The sequence below is a fragment of the Simochromis diagramma genome, unplaced genomic scaffold (assembly GCF_900408965.1).
Source record: "Simochromis diagramma unplaced genomic scaffold, fSimDia1.1 OVJJ01000553.1, whole genome shotgun sequence".
Classification (NCBI taxonomy): Eukaryota; Metazoa; Chordata; class Actinopteri; order Cichliformes; family Cichlidae; genus Simochromis; species Simochromis diagramma.
The window spans coordinates 2,959,037-2,978,554 of NW_024387095.1; the positions used below are offsets into that span (position 1 = coordinate 2,959,037).

Genomic DNA, 19,518 nt, shown 5'->3' on the forward strand with positions numbered 1-19,518 from the left:
TCCTCAGTAAGGAAAATCGCTAGAAGTCGCTAAATGACGTCATCGCCTAATTTGCATAATTGGTCATGCTAATCTAATTGTAACCTATGTTGTTGGAGAGAGAAATAACATCGTGGAAGAGACATAAAGTGAGTAAAAAACGTCCTAAATGCATTTAGAGTTTATTTAGAACTACAAATTAAATTTCTTTTAGCAATTATTGTTTTTTTTAATGTCACAATTCCAACCCTGCTCCTTTACCCGGGCTTGGACCGGCAAAAGTGACCCGAAATAGGCACTCTGGTGGAGTTACTCTGTGTGTGTGTTTATAAGTAGTTTTAAACCTTGTGATCCACAAAACAGCATAAGAGTAAAAGAAGAACTGACTGCGTTGCAGCACCCGCTGCTTGTTGAGAGTAAAAGCGATATGCGCTTTCACGTCTTTTTTGGACAAAGGGGTCTGAAAACTCGCTAAATATAGCGACAAAGTCGCTAAGTTGGCAACACTGGAGCCGTTACGTGGGTTTTTTTTTTTTTCTCTCACCCTCTCTCTCTCGCACTTTTTTTCCCCGCTTCACTCTGCACGCGAGCCTTGTGCTTTACGCTGGGCAGAGGGGGGAGGGGCGGTAGTTACACTCAGTAGCACAGGAACAGAGCCAGAGGGAGAGAGAGAGAAAGAGAGCCAGGGACAACAACGTCACATTAGAAAGGTATAGTAATCATCCACAACTATTTTTGGTTGTGGATGATAAAGGATTCAGAAAGTTTATTCATGCAGGCTAATATGACAGAGAATATGCATGTTCTTTTTGTTTTCATATTATAATTTATATTTAATTGTGTTGTGGTTTGCAGTGTTTTGTGTTGTTTCACTTTAAATTTGTAAAAGGAAAAAGCGGAAAATTTAAATAGTTAAAAGTTGAAATGTGAATAGTTGATTTTTGTATTATATGATTTATTTATTACATCATATAATACATATATTACATATGTGAAGTGAATAAATAAAAGTATATTTACGGTGGCCCCTACAGACAAAGCACATACAAACTTCAAATCACGTACGAACGTGAAGCATGTACAAACTCCAAAACACGTACAAACTCCAAAACACGTAAAAACACGTACAAACTCCGAAGCACGTAAAAACTCAGAAGCACATAAAAACTCAAAACACGTACAAAAGACAACAGAAGTGCTCCAGGATGCTGGGCGCAGTGTTGAGCTTTTGTTATCTTGTGGCTACACAAGCCAGCAAGTACCAACGACCGGATTTGGTGTGTGGTAGTAACAGGTAAATTAACTTTTTTTTAAATTATTTGAATATATATGAGTGCCTGTGTATAGATACACAACCAACACACACATGCTTTCAATTGTGTAATTTAAGTGATCTAGTAGCTCTGCTTTGGAAGTTCAGTTCATGCTAGAAATGTGTTTTGGAGTTTGTACGTGCTTTGTCTCTACACAGTAAATTTCCCAGTGTTAAATCAGCAGTGTTAAAGTGTATTTACTCTAATAGAGTCATTATAACAACAGCTGGAGCAAAACGCCCCCCAGTGTGGGTGATGATTCCTGGAGTTAAAAGAGACAGTGTCAACGTTACTCTAGAAAGCTCCTCCCACCACAGACTGGTTTTCAAACCAAGAGGATTTTTCACGACGCCATTTTCTTCACATCAGTTGCAGGGTAAGTTGTTCATATTTACTTATTAAACCAACAATTCGACATTTTAAGCACAGGTAGCACATTAAAATAAGGTTACATTCCTTTTGTCCATGTTTATTATATATTTCATTTTGTACCAGAAGCAAATGTGACACTATCTGTATGCTAATGTAAGGTTGTTAATTAGCTAAAAAAGTTGACTGATATCAGTGTTGGACTGTAAGGCTTGTTATCAAAATTTATTTCAGTGTGTAGTGGTGATTGTGTTGTGTTCTAGCATGTTCGAAATTCCATTAAATGAAACCCTCCATGTGTTGGGATCTACATATTAACATTAGCTAGCTAACTAGCATTTTGGCTAACCTCAGTGCGCGGGCAATTCGCTAGTTATCGTTAAATTTTAAATTACCTAACTCAAGCATTAACTAATTAAAATTGTACACTAAATGTTACATCTTTCTTTTTTTCTTTTTTTGATACCTAGGTACCAGATATAGAGGTCGTTTTTAGTAAGGTTATTGTCTTATTTTAACTCGGCTGTCTTCAGCGATTTTACAGTTACAGGATTACAACCAGCAGGTGTTATAAGCTTGATAAAATATCCAAAATGTCCAGGATTCAGTTTTTAATGCATTTTTTTAGTAGTTTGAATTTAAGATGACAGCGTTTGTATTTATTGTGAGTTGATGGTATTGACAAAAGTTACCCTGCTGCTTTTTCCATTTTGGTTACCAGACTGTTCAGTATGTTAAACTAAAGATGAACAAAATACTGACTCCCTAGTGCTAAGTTAGGTCAGACAAATGGTAAAAAGTAGTAGTTATTATTTTAGTTTTGTATTGAGGATTATATCTTGACACCTTGTTACACTGACATAAAAGTAACATACAGTGTAAGAAATCACATTGCAAGGCTGTTTATGGGACTGTTTTAATATTCACATTTTCTGTTTACTGTAGTTCAATGAAGAGCACTGACTATAAGAAATTACTGTCTACAGGAAGCATGCTGCTTAAAGCAAAACTCGGAGGTGTGCAGAAATTTGTTAGAGTATCTGAGCCAAGCCTTAAGGAGTTTTTGATTGCCGGTAAGAAACCAACATTGTATTAAAAAGGTGTACAAGAGGCTTTAAGTTCTTTTTGTTATTTAGTCTCTTCAAACTGCATTTTATGATTAATTGAAAATGATCTGTGTTTTGGAAGCATCTTAGTTATGAATGTATATTTAGTGGGGGGAAAAACTGCATAATGTGAGTGTCACTCCTTTTAATCTACCACTTATCAAGCATGTTAGAGGCGCTTAATAATTTAGGCTTTGTTTATCTGACTCATTTTTGAAAGAGTATCTTGAAATGATCTTCATTTTAAGCTACAAAACATTAAATGTCATGTCTTTTTGTTTACACAAACTTGTGTGCTTGTTTCCAGCATTTGCAAAGTTTGGTGCGCCAGCCGTAACAGAAGGAGTGAAAGTTTTTGATAGTTCAGGGACTGAGTTGGATGAGGATGTTTTTGAGGATATAGTAACAGATCCCTCAACCGGGGTACTAACCATCAAATATGAAACAGGTTTGTTTGAGTGATTTGTGTTTCATTGGGTGTCTTTTTTTTTTTTTTTTTAGTGTCATTAATACATTGTTTAATCAAAGAGTGTATAAAATGAGTCTATGGAGGGACCATGTAAACTGATTTGTTTTGCTCCTATTTTTAAGGTCTGGAAACATCTGTTGCAGAAGTGTCTCCTGAGCGGTTCCAGTTATCATCGCCACATTCATCAGATTCACAGGATACGGTCATCCTTTCAGACAGCCCTTTGAGGAAACGTCAGAAGCTGGATGCAGAAGCTAAGCAAGTAAGAGTTAACAGATTTCCACATTCTTCTAATAGTGTCTTTTTTGTTTGTAGTTTAAGTGTTCTGAACTGTAGTGGTTATATCAACATGTAGAATGTTTTTATTGTGTTTTCCAGTTGGTGGAATCCATTCTCACAAGCAAACCTGGTGGAGAACGTATAATAAATGAGTACAATCGGACCAAGTCCCTGGTGGATGAAACCAGAAGAAAAATGGTCAACATACTGGTAGCTGACATGACAGAAAAAAATGGGTAATTTATTTCTGGCCCTGTGATTTTTACTATCATTTTCAAATTATTTTAAATCTCTATTAATTCCAGCGAAGCTGACTAGTTCTTTTCCTTTTGATCTTGCAGTACATCACCACCACGGCAGGTAAAAGAAATGTATGCCAGAGGAATTGTAACCTTTTTCCCTTACCTCAGTGACCCGTACTCAAAAAATGGCTATGTAAGTAGCTAACAGCAATAACTGATACAACTAAAATCAAAATTTTAAATCCTGCCAAAATGTATGTCCTTATCAACTGTTCATGGTCACATAACTTACTGATAAATTAATAAACAAAATGTCTGTATATGTCACTCTCCAAGGAACATTATTATGATGGCGAGAGTGGCACTGGGTACTTGGCCTGGAGGATTAAAACCATACAGAGATGCACTGCTAAAGAGAGGCGATTAACATCTGGAGGTAACACTTATAATTCAGTGGAAACTGTTCCAAATTGTGGTTCTGTATTAATAATGGTTATCAAATGTTATTATTAGTTTTGATAAAGTTGTATTTCATATTGTCTAGCACCAGGAGATGGATCATCGGGTGAAGACCAGTGTGGTGGACCAACTGTCAGACGAGAGTTGCAGTTTGTTACAGAGAACGTGCTGAGTGAGGATGAGTGCAAGGAAGCAATCTCTCTGATGAAACATTCAGCTGATGAAGACACAGTCAAGAAGAAGATGAAGTTGACATTTGTTTATCGACACAACATGGTCCTTGACCCCCTGCTGTCAAGCAACATACTGTCTGTGTTTCCACGTTTCAAAGATATCAAAGGCTTGGTGAATATTTTTCATTACGTTGACAATGTAAACACATTTTATCTTTTGCAGATAGCAGATATAATTCTCTGTTCTCTATCCCTGTTACAGATCGAACAGGATTTTGTACTGATGTTTGGTGAGGATGTATCAGGCAGGTTGCTGGAGAGGTGGCCAACAACATTCAAAAGAAAGATTATCCAACAAGGCAGAAAGCTTCCTTCTACCAGTGACCTGGAAGAACTCTTGCTGGCAGCTGACTCTCCTGAGGATGCCACTGAAGTTAATGCTGACATTGGTGAGCTGTTATTTCTTTAATTAGAACATTCACAGGATATATAATGTTTGTCACAGAACAGCTGTCCTTTTGTATTTTGGGTCTACTCAAACATTTTGTCAATGCAGATGCATTGAAATTTGTTATTGATGAGGATGATTCAACTTTATTAAAAACAAATATTTTTTTTCAGGCTGGGACAGTGACCTCTCAGCGATTCTATTGCTATTACATTTGATTTCACCATCTGGTCAGGGTCGGAAGAGACCAGGAAAGGTGTCAGCTTCTCAAGCAGAAAGGCATCTTGTGGTCTTCAAGAAGGTTTGTTTCTTTTCTATTTTTATGGTATGAATTACCAGTTTAAGAAATACTTGATTCTTATTGCCTGTCTGTATTTGTCTTTTCAGACTGGAACAAATATCCAAGAGCACCTTGATGCCATCACTACCAGCACTCAACCCTACCTCCTGGCTGTTGGGGTGAAAAAGCATGACATCCACCAGTTCTTCATTATTCTTGACAAGAATGCCATACCATGCAAGTCTACCTCTTCACTTGGTGCTTTTGATGAACTGTTTAAAGCACATTTTGTGTTTGGCACATCTTACAACACCATGCTTCACAACATGTACACGTTCATCCAAACCACTGTGTACAATATAGATGTTGGCAAAATCAAAGAAAGTCCCAGAGTTGCTGAAATAAGGACAAGGTTGCTTCGTTAGGGCTTGAAGGTTAATTCTCCATCATGAAGTGTTTTGTCTGTCAGGCTGAGTTTACTGGTTCAAACATGCTTGTTAGGCATTTACGGTTAGTCCATGGTTACTTACCTGGAAGAAATCTTCGCCTTAAATGTGCCCAGCGTGACTGTGGCTGTGTGTTTGGCACTTTTTCAGGTTTTAGAAAACATTTAAATACCAAACACCTTAACTATTTTGACCAACAGGCTGACACTGATGTTAATTTACAGCCTGATGTGGCAGTTAAAGAAGTTAGCACTACAGGGCAGGTGGTGTCAACTAATGTAGAAGAAACACCCACAACATCTGAAATGTTGAAAAGTTCAAATAAGAGCACTTTGGATATGTGTGCCTCTACTGTTGCACAGCTCAGGGCAGCTGGATTAAGCCAATCTACTGTGAATAGTTTTGTCTCCTCAATGGAGGAAGTGTTTTTTGAGATTCATACTCAGGCTAAAGATGCAGCTTTACAGAGCTTACCTTCACAGGACACTTCAAGTAAAAAGAAATTAGAGCAGTCATTCAAAAACTTTGAAAACCCATTCACACTGTTAAATTCAGAAGCTAAACGAAATAGGCACTTTAAACAAAAATGGGCAACTGTTGAACCTGTTGAAATGGTGCTTGGCACAAGATTTGACAGTAGAAGAAACAAGATCACAGGGACTTTTGATCAAGTCATTGTAACCGATAGGTTTGCATATGTTCCTATTTTGGAAACACTGAAAACTATCTTTCAAAACCACCATGTTGTCGACATGTTCAAGTCGAGGAATATGTCCAGAGAAGGTGTGTATGCAGACTTAATCGATGCTGCCTATGTTAAAAGATGTCCCCTATTTTCTGCAGAAAAAGATGCCTTACAAATTCAACTGTTTTATGATGACTTTGAAACTGCAAATCCCCTGGGCTCTAAAAAGGGTGTACATAAATTAGGTGCAATATACTTTACACTAAGGAATTTTCCTCCAATCTTTAATTCGTTGTTGGTCAATATTCATTTGTGTGCTCTTTTTCATGCACAAGACTCAAAGCGTTATGGCTTTAATTCAATCCTTGAGCCACTTGTCAATGATCTGAAAGTTCTTGAGACAGAGGGACTGAAACTTCCCATGTTTAAACACTTGGTTCATGGCACTGTAATCCAGGTCACTGGGGACAATCTTGGCTTGCATAGTCTGTTTGGGTTCGTGGAGTCATTTGCAGCTCGATATTGTTGTCGTTTTTGTCTGCTTGAGAAGGATTGTTTTCAAAGTGTGTTCTGTGAAGATGATTCTGGTGTTGCACTAAGAACTCTTGATATGCATAAGCAGCACTGTGAAAGTGTACAAAGAGATCCTACGCTACCTCATGTATGTGGTGTGAAACGCACTTGTCTCTTGAATTCACTTAAATATTTCAACACAGCCAACAATTTTTCTGTAGATATCATGCATGACATTTTGGAGGGAGTTGCTCAGTTAGAGGTGAAACTTGTGCTGCAGTACATTCAGGAGAACTTCCTAAGTGCTGAACAACTTGCTGGTAGAATACATGCCTTTGACTATGGCTTCAATCAGCAGCGAAATCGCCCACCAAGGGTAAAGTTGTTTGATGGCAGTAATGATTTAGGACTAAATGCAATTCAATCTTGGTGCTTATTGCGTAATGTACCTTTGATGTTTGGCGATTTGGTACAGGTGGGTAATAGCTACTGGCATCTTCTACTTCTGCTTCTACAAATTGTCAATATTGTGTTTTCACCAGTGCTGTCAGAAGGTATGACCATCTACCTCAAACATTTAATTATTGATCATCATCAGCTCTTTAAGCAGTTATTTCCTACACTCAGTCTCCTACCAAAGCATCACTTCATGATACATTACCCTCGCAGTATACGAAATATTGGCCCAATTCTGCACATGTGGTGCATGCGTTACGAAGCCAAACATAACTTCTTTAAGAAGCAATTAAAAAGCTTTAAAAACATTACAATGACATTGGCCAAGAAACACCAAAGTTGTATGGCCATGTATTGGGAGTCTTTTAGCCTCGAAAGATTAGCTTTAGGACCAGGAAAGATGGTGACACTTGGAGAGCTGAAAGAAGGTCCAGAAATTGCTTTAAAATTTGGAGCTGCATTGTCTACCAGTGTTTTTTCAGCTAAGTGGATAAAACATCATGGTACAGAGTACCGCCCTGACTTTATCATCTGTACAGAGGTAGTGTCTGAGATTCCAGTGTTTTATAAGATCAAAAGTATTGTTGTGAAAGATGACATTGCATTGCTCTGTGGAAAACTGATGGAAACCCTGTGTTTTGATGACCATTATCATGCATTTAAGGTCAGAATGCACCCCAATATGGTGCTGAAGGTGTTGAACATAAAAGAGCTGTGTTACTTCAAACCATTTGATCTTCAAATGAAGTATGGCACTTCTGATTCCTCCCTGTATGTGGTTCCATATTGTCATTTTATGCCGAACTAAATTCATTGTTTTAAAGTGTTTTATGACTGTTTTTGTGTGTGTAGTGTTTTATGTACACTACATGAGATGTTTTAATATTTTGAGCCTGACATCAAAATAAAGCCGTTAAACGTATTATCTAGTTGTGGTTTTTGCTTACTTGTTTTATATTTTAAAGCATTATTAGAAACCAGGTTTTCATGCTGGAAGAGGAAGAGTTTTAGTAACACTACTTGGTGTAAAATTAATTTAAAATTTTACTCTATGAGAGCTAATTTTTCACAAGAAAAAGTGTATGAATAACACAGTATAGAGTAACATCAACTCTCATCAGAGTTATTTGAACCCCCAGTGTTAACTTGAAATAACTCAATTCAGTGTTAGAAATCAGTGGAATTTTACTCAAATAGAGTTAATTTATCACTATGTTAGAGTAAATAATATGACACTACTAGTAGTGTTAGGTTCATTTAACACTCTGCGGTGTTACTCAGTGTTAAATTTTTACTCTATTTAGAGTTAATTTTACTCTAAAATTTTAACACTATAGAAAGAGTTGATTTAACACCAATTCCGAATGGGACCAAATAGACTCGGGACCAGTGTTAAATTTAACTCTTTAAGTGTTATTTTAACACTCCGAATTTTACTGTGTAGGGGCCACCGCATATATTTATATATAAACATATATAAATAAAACCACTTTTTTTTACGTTAGTAATTCCTTTTGTGCATAATTTTATATTATTGTTAATAATAAATTAATTAAAGCAACAAAACAACCTGAAGAGCCGGTTCGGCTCCTTTTAGTGAGCCGAACCGAAAGAGCCGGATCTCTAAAAAGAGCCGGAAATCCCATCACTACTGGGTTGATAAGGATAGGTTTGTGAGCGTCATGCTAAAGTGCAGTAATGCTGGCAGACTAGACTCTATAGTACACTTATGATCAATTTCTTGCATCATAACATATATGAAAGGAATAAAAATATGTACCTCATGCACAGTAATCAGTTAGTGAATGCAAAAACAGAACCGGCTTTTGTAACAATTTCATTTAAGAAGGTGTCAAATAAAAATGGACTGGCATATATAGGATTAGCTATTAGCAAGTAGTTTATCACAACACTTTTTGGTTGTCACTGTTTATCATCATTGTTAATTGTGAGCCTATGCCCAGTCAGTGTATGTGTGTACACTGTGTTTGTTTTTCCTCTTTTAGATATCACAATCATATAAGAACACATGCATGACCAGTGTACAAGCCTTGACAAAAATTATGCAATCAGCCCACAACAAACAACTCAAACATGTAAAATTATTTTCATTAAGGCTGTGAGGTTTTTTTTTTTCCTTTGCAGATCAAGGATAGGACATATATCACCTGTTGGGATCATGAGGAAAAATATGCCAATTAATACTTTGTTGCATCTTCTCACACTTTTATCGTGCATTGAATGGTTTAAGGCATGGACTTCAGGAAAAACAACATTCTCCATCAAGCTGGTTCCAAACATCTCAGAAGTGCTTTGCAGATTTGAGTTTTATCCTGGACCATTTTTCTTTTCTGTTTCTACCATCAGTTGTCATTCAGTATATCTGAATCTCCCGAAAAAAAGTGTTCACCCTTTTTGCTCTGTGGAAAGATCAATTATCATCACCATCATCAAACCTACTTTCTCTGATGGACAGGAAAGTGTCCAAAATTTAAATGTATACCTGTGCATTTACTGTTCAGATAATGAGTGTCATCTCCTCACATCTGTAATGCAACCCAGTATCATAAATGATGTGGGACATTTTCTTGCTTTCTTCAGACAGTCGTCTCTATATGTGTCATTGGAAAAATACTGTATAAAAGTTGCAGCACCATCTCCTCTGCTAGTGAAGAATTGTGCTTCGTGACTGAAAATCACTTTCATCCAGTCATCCACAGTCTATGCTTGTCTCTCTTCAGCCCACTGCAACCTTGTTTTTGTTTTTTTTGTACTAGTTGCCATTTGCTTTTCTGCTTATAAATCCCCCTTCATTCAGCCCATTTCTTACTGTTCCATCACAGGCACCAACTTCTGTTTCTACTTGTTTGTTTTACATTTGTTTTGTTGTTTGATTTTCTATTTTCAAGAGGTTAGGGCAGAATACGACTCTTTAAAGTTCATTTTTATGTTTTCATTTTATTATCTTCCCAGTTATTTTCCAGTTTAGTTAACTGAGAACTAACATCTTACAGACTGATATCGCTCTTGTTGGGCCCATGCTTTTTATCAATCAGATGCACCAGGTTGTTAGGGTCTGTTGCAAACCCATCCATCCATCCATCTTCATCCGCTTTATCCGAGGCCGGGTCGCGGGGGCAGCAGCCTAAGCAAAGAGGCCCAGACCTCCCTCTCCCCAGCCACCTCCTCCAGCTTATCCGGGGGAACAACAAGGCGTTCCCAGGCCAGCCGAGAGATATAATCTCTCCAGTGTGTCCTGGGTCTGCCCCGGGGCCTCCTCCCGGTGGGACATGCCTGGAACACCTCACCCAGGAGGTGCCCAGGGGGCATCCTTGTCAGATGCCCGAACCACCTCAGCTGGCTCCTTTCGATGTGGAGCAGCAGCTGCTCTACTCTGAGCCCCTCCCGGATGGCCGAACTTCTCACCCTATCTCTAAGGGAGAGGCCAGCCGCCCTTCGGAGGAAGCTCATTTCTGCCGCTTGTATCCGCGATCTCGTTCTTTCGGTCACTACCCACAGCTTGTGGCCATAGGTGAGGGTAGGGACGTAGATCGACCGGTAAATTGAGAGCTTCGCTTTTACACTCAGCTCCCTCTTCTCCACAACGGACCGGTGCAGCGTCCGCATTACTGCAGCTGCAGCCCCAATCCGTCTGTCGATCTCCGGCTCCCTTCTCCCATCACTCGCGAACAAGACCCCGAGATACTTGAACTCCTCCACTTGGGGCAGGAACTCATCCCCGACCCGGAGTGGGCACTCCACCCTTTTCCGGCTGAGAACCATGGCCTCAGATTTGGAGGTGCTGATCCTCATTCCCGCTGCTTCACACTCGGCTGCGAACCGTTCCAGTGCGAGCTGGAGGCCCTCACCCGATGAAGCCAACAGAACCACATCATCCGCAAAAATCAGAGATGAGATTCTGAGGCCACCAAAGCGAAAGCCCTCCGCCACTTGGCTGCGCCTAGAAATCCTGTCCATAAAAATTATGAACAGAACCGGAGACAAAGGGCAGCCCTGGCGGAGCCCATCACCCACCGGGAACGAGTCCGACTTATTGCCGGCAATGCGAACCAAGCTCTTACAACGGTTGTATAGGGATCGAATGGCCCGTAGCAATGGGCCAGACATGTCATGATCCTGAGTCCTTTTGACCCAGCGTTTTGTGTTTTCTCTTCGCGATTTTGGTTCTGTTCTCCTCTAATTGGTGTTTACCCTGTTCCCCCCCGTGTGTTCCTGTTTTATTGTGAAGGTCTGCGTCTTATGTGAGTGTTTTCAGTTTGCCTCCCTGGTCTCGTCATGTTAATCACTCCCAGCTGTGTCTCCCACCTGTGTGTAATCTCCCTGTGTTCTCTGAGTGTATTTAAGTTGTATTTACTGTCATAGTAATTGCTGGTTCGTCTGTGTTGTTTCCCCTCGGTCTCCCTGCGCCTCCCCGTATGTATTTCTCCGGACCTCCCTGCATCCTCATTCTGGTTTGTCTTATTAGTTTACCCAGTTTAGGTTTCCGGTTTCATGTTTTGTCGCCACCGCTGTTTGTACTTACACCCCTGTAAATAAACACTCACCTGCACCAGAGCTACGGGTAGCGGGGGCACTGGAGCTACTGGGGCCTGCGCTACAGGCGGCACTGGAGCTACTGGGGCCTGCGCTACAGGCGGCACTGGAGCTACTGGGGCCTGCGCTACAGGCGGCACTGGAGCTACGGGAGACTGAGCTGAAGGCGACACTGGAGCTACGGGAGACTGAGCTGAAGGCGACACTGGAGCTACGGGAGACTGAGCTGAAGGCGACACTGGAGACTGAGCTGAAAGTGACACTGGAGACTGAGCTGAAAGTGACACTGGAGGCTTTGGAAACTGAACTGAGGGTGGCTGCGGGGGTGCTAACTGAGCTGGGAGTGGCTGCGGGGGAGCTAACTGAGCTGGGAGTGGCTGCGGGGGTGCTAACTGAGCTGGTAGTGGCTGCGGGGGTGCTAACTGAGCTGGTGATATGCTGTTCACAATATCATATGCTGCACAGAACATCGCCCCTGAATGAACAGTCATACAGTCCGAAATTGAAAAAGAGTCCTCACTCACCACAGCCGGCGATTTAGAAGCCCGAACGTCCGGCTGTGGGGTGGCGCGCTTGCGGCGCGATCGGCGTTTCCTCCCCGCAGACGGCTCCGACGGGCCGGGCAAGATCACATCCGGCGAGTCGGGCAGCGAGGCAGGAGTGGCTGAGAGAAGGTGCGGTGTGAGCCGGAGAAAAGCCTGCATGGTCGGAGGGAGCGACTGCAGAAGCCATGGCAGGCCAGAAAAGAGCCGTTGTAGCCGACTTTCCACGGCACGACGGAGCTCCTCTGGAGAGTTCTCTAGCCATAGCCCGAGGAGAATCTCCACATTGTACGTAATGTCGTCCTGGAGCTCCTCGGACGGATTTACTGCCGCTGGATCAATGGTGGCTGGTTTGTACTGTCACGGATTGCCGGGGCAAGCCGTGTGGAATGTAGAAAAGGACCCAAAAGGCAGCAGCTCTGGTGCAGGTGAGTGTTTATTTACAGGGGTGTAAGTACAAACAGCGATGGCGACAAAACATGAAACCGGAAACCTAAACTGGGTAAACTAATAAGACAAACCAGAATGAGGATGCAGGGAGGTCCGGAGAAATACATACGGGGAGACGCAGGGAGACCGAGGGGAAACAACACAGACGAACCAGCAATTACTATGACAGAAAATACAACTTAAATACACTCAGAGAACACAGGGAGATTACACACAGGTGGGAGACACAGCTGGGAGTGATTAACATGACGAGACCAGGGAGGCAAACTGAAAACACTCACATAAGACGCAGACCTTCACAATAAAACAGGAACACACGGGGGGGAACAGGGTAAACACCAATTAGAGGAGAACAGAACCAAAATCGCGAAGAGAAAACACAAAACGCTGGGTCAAAAGGACCCAGGATCATGACAAGACACCCCATACTCCCGCAACACCTCCCACAGGACACCCCAAGGGACACAGTCGAATGCCTTCTCCAAGTCCACAAAACACATGTAGACTGGTTGGGCAAACTACCATGCACCCTCAAGTATCCTCGAGAGGATAAAAAGCTGGTCCAGTGTTCCGCGACCAGGACGAAAACCGCATTGTTCCTCCTGTATCCGAGGTTCGACTAGCGAACGAGAACATAGAAAAAATCAGATGTTTACACTTAGAAAATATACAATTTTAAGAAAAATTGTGTCTCTTTTTCAATTTGATGGCAGCAATGCATTACAGAAAAGTTGAGACAGCGTCATTTTTATTACTGTGTAGCATTAACAACAGTCTGTAGATGTCCAGGAACTGAAGAAACCAGTTGTTGGATTTTGTGAGAGCAATGTTGTCCCGTTTTTGCATGATATAGGATTCTAGCTGCTCAATAATCCTGGGTCTGATCATAAACTGGATGATCCCTATCCTTTTTAATCCAGAGGATATGGAGTCCATGCTTTCCAAAAATAATTTCAAATCTTGATTTTTCTGACCACAAAACAGTTTTCCATTTCAGTCCATTTGGGACAGAAAAGATTGCAATGTTTCTGGATCATTTTCACATGTATTGGTTCTTCTTTGCATTATAGGGCTTTAGTCTGCACTCGTGGATGGCATGTGAACTGTGTTTACAGACAATGAGTTCTGTAAGTCTTCCTGAGCCCATGCAGTGATTTCCATGACAGACCATGCCTGTTTTTATTGCAGTGCTGTCTGAGAGCCTGAATCTCACGGGCATCCAGTATGCTTTCTCTAGATTCTTTGACTCTTATGACGACATTATGTACTGTATATGATGAGACATTGAAAGTCTTCACAATTTTATATTGAGGAAAATGTTTTCTGATTATGTTCCACAATTTAAAGATGCAGTTTTTCTGCCCTAACTTGTACTAATAGCTGTTTCCTTTTTATATTGCTTACTTTTACAGCTCTTTGTTGACACCATCCCAACTTTTTGGAGACATGTTGCTGCCATCAAACTCAAAAAGAGACACTATTTTTTTTTATAGTTTTTTTTTTAGATTATTTATTTTTTAAATCATTATATTCTGCTTATATTTACTTTTTTGGAATAGAGATTGTAGTTCTGCAGGTATTTGATTTTGAAACACCTGCAGAACTACATTTCTACAAGGGATTTCTTTTCTCTGTATTAATCTGAAACAAGATCTGTTTTTGTTTTTTTGCACACTATATTTACACAGCAATCTTTTATACAGGTATTGGAGGTGAAACCCTAACTCGCGCATTTAACACTTACAAATTGAAACACTTGCCCACAGACAATAAAAGCATAATATGGGCAAAGGTGTATATCACCAGAAAGTTATAGATACAGAAACCAAATTTCCTTTTATGATATATAAATTAGAAACCTTAAGCAGCTGAGTTAATTAGAGAAGCCTTCTAACATGTTGTTCTTTGCATGTATAAAGGAAAGCTCAGATGACTGCCACCGCTGAGAACAGTTTGCATTCTGGCATGCTGGGTCAAATTAAAATGCATCTGATTCATCACACACTAGAGCATCAGTAACTCACAACAGGAGTTAAAACCCATGATCTGCAGCAGAGTGGATTTACCACAGCGCAGTAAACAGCCATAATAAACTCTCTGCATAGTTGCTCACTATATGAACTCCAAGGTACAGCTATAATACGTCTCCATGAAAACTGGAGATGTAGTATAATAGATGAAAATTGTCACGTGTAGTAGAGTAGCACCGCAGCACGTCACCAGTCTAAAGGCCAGATGGTCTCCATACCTGTGAACAGCATACACGAGTTCTGCCTTCAGTCTTATTTGTTGCAGAAATACAGCAATAAATTTGCTGGTATAATTTTATGTTTGACTTGTTCCTTTTTGATAAACAACATATTCATTACTCCACCTGTGAGATCATTAAAAAATAAAATGTATATAAATAATTATAATCTGGAGAAAAAGTTCACAAAACAGGCTAAACTATAAAAACCACATAATCCAAAGCTCAGGATTCAAATAGATCTTTCAGAATAACAGTCTCCTTTGCTATAAATCATTAACCAGAGATAACCTGATTAAAACAAAATCACTGACTGACCAAACAGAGATTCTGCCCTCTGAAAAGAGAGCGCTAAGTGATGTCAAGAAGAAGAAATACAGACATATCACATATTAAAGGGAATAAAAACTTGCTGTAAATAATCTTAAAAGAATGAATATTGCAACTCCCAAGTCAGTCTCCTTTCCATCCCATTTCCATGTTTTCCATGTTTCTAGACCAATCCAAACCAGATGGTGTGGAGTGCAAGTGAACTCAAAACCCAGTAACAGGGAGTCTGTGGGGGTACTGACCTACATATCATAATCTGGTAACACAAATGCAAGCACTTGTTTCACAAAATGAATGATATATATCATATAATTAGATATGCATGTTTCTGCTTCAGAAATATTAACTTAGCTGTGCATGAAACTTGGAAACCACTTACTTTTAATGCGTCATCTCTGTATTTACAAGGAGATGACGCATGAGAACGTGCCGTATCGAGAGGGCAAAGAGTCTATCAGTATCCATGGTGATGGATGTTTCTTGCCTAGTGGCAAGCATGGATATTCATATACCTTTTGATTCCTACCTAACTCTTTAGTGTGGAGTGGCCTTCACAGCTGTATCTACATGTGGATTGACACTCTATAGTTAAGAGGGAAAGTCTTTTATTTGCCAGTTCCAGTCACGTTACACCTGCCCAGCAGACACCCTCTCCATCACAGGTTTAGCCTTCACACCTGCTCCTTATCAGCTAATCAGCTCCTGACCTGCTACCTGCCTGCCCAGCTGCATGTGTCTGTCAGATCAAGCTGACAGGATGTATAACATTCACTCCAACTGTGTCCATATACATATGGGTGTATTTTTAAGCTTTGTTTTGTCCTTTGTATACATGCAAACAGACCTTTAGGTCAATTCCAACTGATTTTTAGAGAATGTCTTGCAAGTTGAAGATAGGAAAAGTCCCAAAAATTACTATATCTTTTCCTAATCACTGTTCTTGGACTTAGATGGAAAAGTCAGTGAAGTAGGGAGAATTCATAAAGACTGGGTACAAACTCAGTACTATTTAGGGTATTGCAGTGATATGATATTCCTATTGGGTTGCAAACTCAAAATACATCCCAACGCTGAAGAGCATGATATCCTGAAAACCAAATTCACTCTCTCAAATTCAGTCCTCTTTGGGTCATTTTTAATGATTAATTTCCTGACAAAGATGAATTATTCAGACGTAGCGAAAGTAAATAAATCAGAGTAAGTAAGAGAAATTGATTTTTTTTTTTTTATTATTTTGTTGTGTGCACTGAAATATCTCACTTAAATTAAGTTTTTATGCTTAATAAACATGTTATGCGAGATACGTGTGAAACAATATGTAACCATAACCGATAATAGTCTATCATCACTATTTAATCATGTCGTAGGCAAAAACTGTGACAGTGATGTCAATATTACTGACACTGTCAGACACCAAGCTTGGACTTCATCGGCTACCAATACCAATATTAGAAACTATGATATCACGAAAAGGGTTTTAAATAGATTATATACACTTAGACAACCTGGTCAACAGTTTATTTAGTAGTCTATTTAGTAAGTTGGTATTTTCAAAAAAGATTAATTAAATTCTTGTATTAATAAACGGATCTACTCTTACTTTTAGTAAGACTATTCATGCTATTGTTGACAGTGTAGTAGTGTCAGAATGAGGACATCCCTTCATGTTCTCTTTAACATACCTGACATCTTTATATTTGCCAGACCTCGACCTTCACTTCCAACCAATTGCGGCAAATCCTACCTTGAAGTGCCTGCTGTTGTGATTTGGTGACATAAATAAAACTAAAATGAACTGAATTTTCAGAAGCAGATTTGAACGTATCAGTGCAATCCTTGCTTACTTTGTGGATTTTACTGATGACTTGGATGATGGTCTCTCAGTTGTGGTGATATTCTGTTTTTTTATGAGTGGTTTGAGAGTGTGTCCTTTCATGAAGGATGTTCCAGTGTAACATGTGTAATACGGCTGTAATAACAATAAGGTCACTTCATTCAGCTGGGAACATTGCTAAGCAAAACTGATTACTGGGCATCAACCACAGACTTTTGGAAGCAATGTCACAATTATTTCCTGATAGAATCAGCTACGATATGTCCTTCAACTCTTTATGACAAACAATCAAGCCTCTGCTTCCTGTTTACACTGGCACATACATACAGTGTACATAAATAGTCATTTTATGTTTATCATTTCCACTTATAAAGAAAATGAAGAAAATAAGCTAGTCTAGATTAGATCCTTAAAATTGCTTTATTGTATAAATCCCAGCTGGCTCACCTACCTGTGTAAGTAAATATATCAACGCAAATCTTTTAAGTGTCAAACTTGGCAAAGATGTCATTTTATGGTTTATGACTCGCCTCAGCCCCTATGTGTTTCCAATAACTGCCAGACTGCTGTTAAAGTAATTATGCCCTTAGTCAGCAAATTAAAAGACAGAGCAGTCAGTCCAGTGGCATAATGGGATTAGCTAACAAATGACAAATGAGTGTGACACTTTTAAATTGTATGGTAGCATAACTGGAGGGAAAAATCTGTTTTCATTAGTTTTACAAAAAAGCCATTTTCCTTTCCTTACCTCAACAAAGCATGTTAGATCAGACCGCAAGTCCTCCCTTTATCTCAAACAGCGAGGACACATAAATTGATTTGCTGCTAAGACTGCACTTTGTGTTCCCCAAGTGTAGTGGAGATATCAAAGATAGGCACGGCTGTGGCACTGATTCAGTCTTTGAGCACTACAGTCACCCCGGTGTCAGCCAGAACACCACTTAAGGCCAAATTGTCCCAGAGTATGAAAGAAGGAGGGAGCTTGAGGTTCCGTTTGAGGCACTTTATTGTTACCACTCAATTTCTGGGGCTGTAAACACAGCGGGTGTACATAGGTGTGTGTGTGTGGTTTCCTACAAAGGAAATAAACAAGGGAAATAACGATAAATAAAGAGAATAGACAAGTCAAATACTCAAATATAAACATGATACAATATAGTTAACATAATCAAATATAAAGATCAGAAAAATATAATACACTTCAAACTGCTCACACTATGCAACTAAACAGCATTAGTGCGAGGTTAAGCAACCGTCAGTACACAGGGACTACTTCCGGTAGTTGTACAAAATAATTATAATCCGCTATAATGCTCTTATTGTGAAGGGCATACTTCCGGTCGAACTACGTTCGCTATTTTATTAATCCTCGTACCTAATTGTTCGCTACAAACTCCGCTACTTCTAAGTAAACAATCACATACAACATACAGAGAAGGTCTGATAACACAGGAATGACATTATGGACATACGAGCGACCGTACATGCGTCAACAAAGCTAAACCGGGGTAAGCTAACAACATAAATTAGCATATGAAATGAGGGTGAACTCACGCGTTGCATGCGTGGCCTACCGCTCCAACTATGGACTACATTAGCTCCTAAATGGTAACATACTACAGTACTGACACAAACAAAGGCAAAATACAACACAGGTCACTACTTACTTGTCATTTACGCACACATAACATTCCCCAGGAATCAGTGCACCCCCTCCGGACCAACACTGCTCATCCAACATTAAACTGCCCACCTTACTAACCGGATGATGTCACTAGAAGGTGGGCTGGCCCAAACTGGCAGAAGACTGAACATTAAATGAACTTATATAAACTTATAAACACCAGTAAAACTATTCTATGAACTTTGGGGCCTTTTATACACCAAGTCTTTCTGCATTACACAATATGTTGGATAATGCGATTTCTAAAATGTTGATCTGAGTTAGAAGGGCCAAAGAGAACAAAAAAAGAGGCCCATCGGCAGAAGCCAGGCTGATTGTTTGCAGTGAAAACATAAAAAATCTCTTCTTACTGTGTTTTGTGGTATTTGATAGAGCAATGCCACTGCACTTCAATTAAAGGGATCCATGGAATTACCTGTGTGTACTGCCGATACAGTACAAACAATGCAGCAATCGTCAATTTTAATTACATTTATTATCAAATGTATCCATAATGCTAAACGGTTTCAAAGGATGTGCTTTCACCAGACATCAGTTGATTTTATCCCTAATGAGCTCTGAGACCTCACTCGTTATTGAACTGAGCTCTTTATTTTGATGTCGGCTGTAAACCTGTAAAGTTTTAGACTGCATCTTCCACAGATATGATAATTTTTTCC

At 39.8% G+C, this 19,518-nt stretch overlaps 1 protein-coding gene and 1 long non-coding RNA gene across 2 annotated transcripts; one reads left to right on the forward strand and one right to left on the reverse strand.

Annotated features, from left to right (window-relative positions):
* The first annotated feature begins 1,577 nt into the window (after window positions 1-1,577).
* LOC120742932 lies at window positions 1,578-6,405 on the forward strand. The gene is made up of 11 exons (XM_040046461.1): window positions 1,578-1,668; window positions 2,607-2,734; window positions 3,075-3,215; window positions 3,359-3,498; window positions 3,615-3,751; window positions 3,857-3,950; window positions 4,094-4,193; window positions 4,302-4,561; window positions 4,652-4,838; window positions 5,011-5,138; window positions 5,225-6,405. Exons 2-11 carry the CDS (start codon window positions 2,611-2,613, stop codon window positions 5,540-5,542), a joined length of 1,629 nt encoding a protein of 542 aa, XP_039902395.1. The 5' UTR covers window positions 1,578-1,668; window positions 2,607-2,610; the 3' UTR covers window positions 5,543-6,405.
* An 11,770-nt stretch (window positions 6,406-18,175) lies between these two features.
* LOC120742948 lies at window positions 18,176-19,053 on the reverse strand. The gene is made up of 2 exons (XR_005697997.1): window positions 18,660-19,053; window positions 18,176-18,568 (listed from the first exon to the last, which is right to left on the reverse strand). It is a non-coding gene; the product is annotated as an uncharacterized LOC120742948 (long non-coding RNA).
* Window positions 19,054-19,518: the final 465 nt, after the last annotated feature.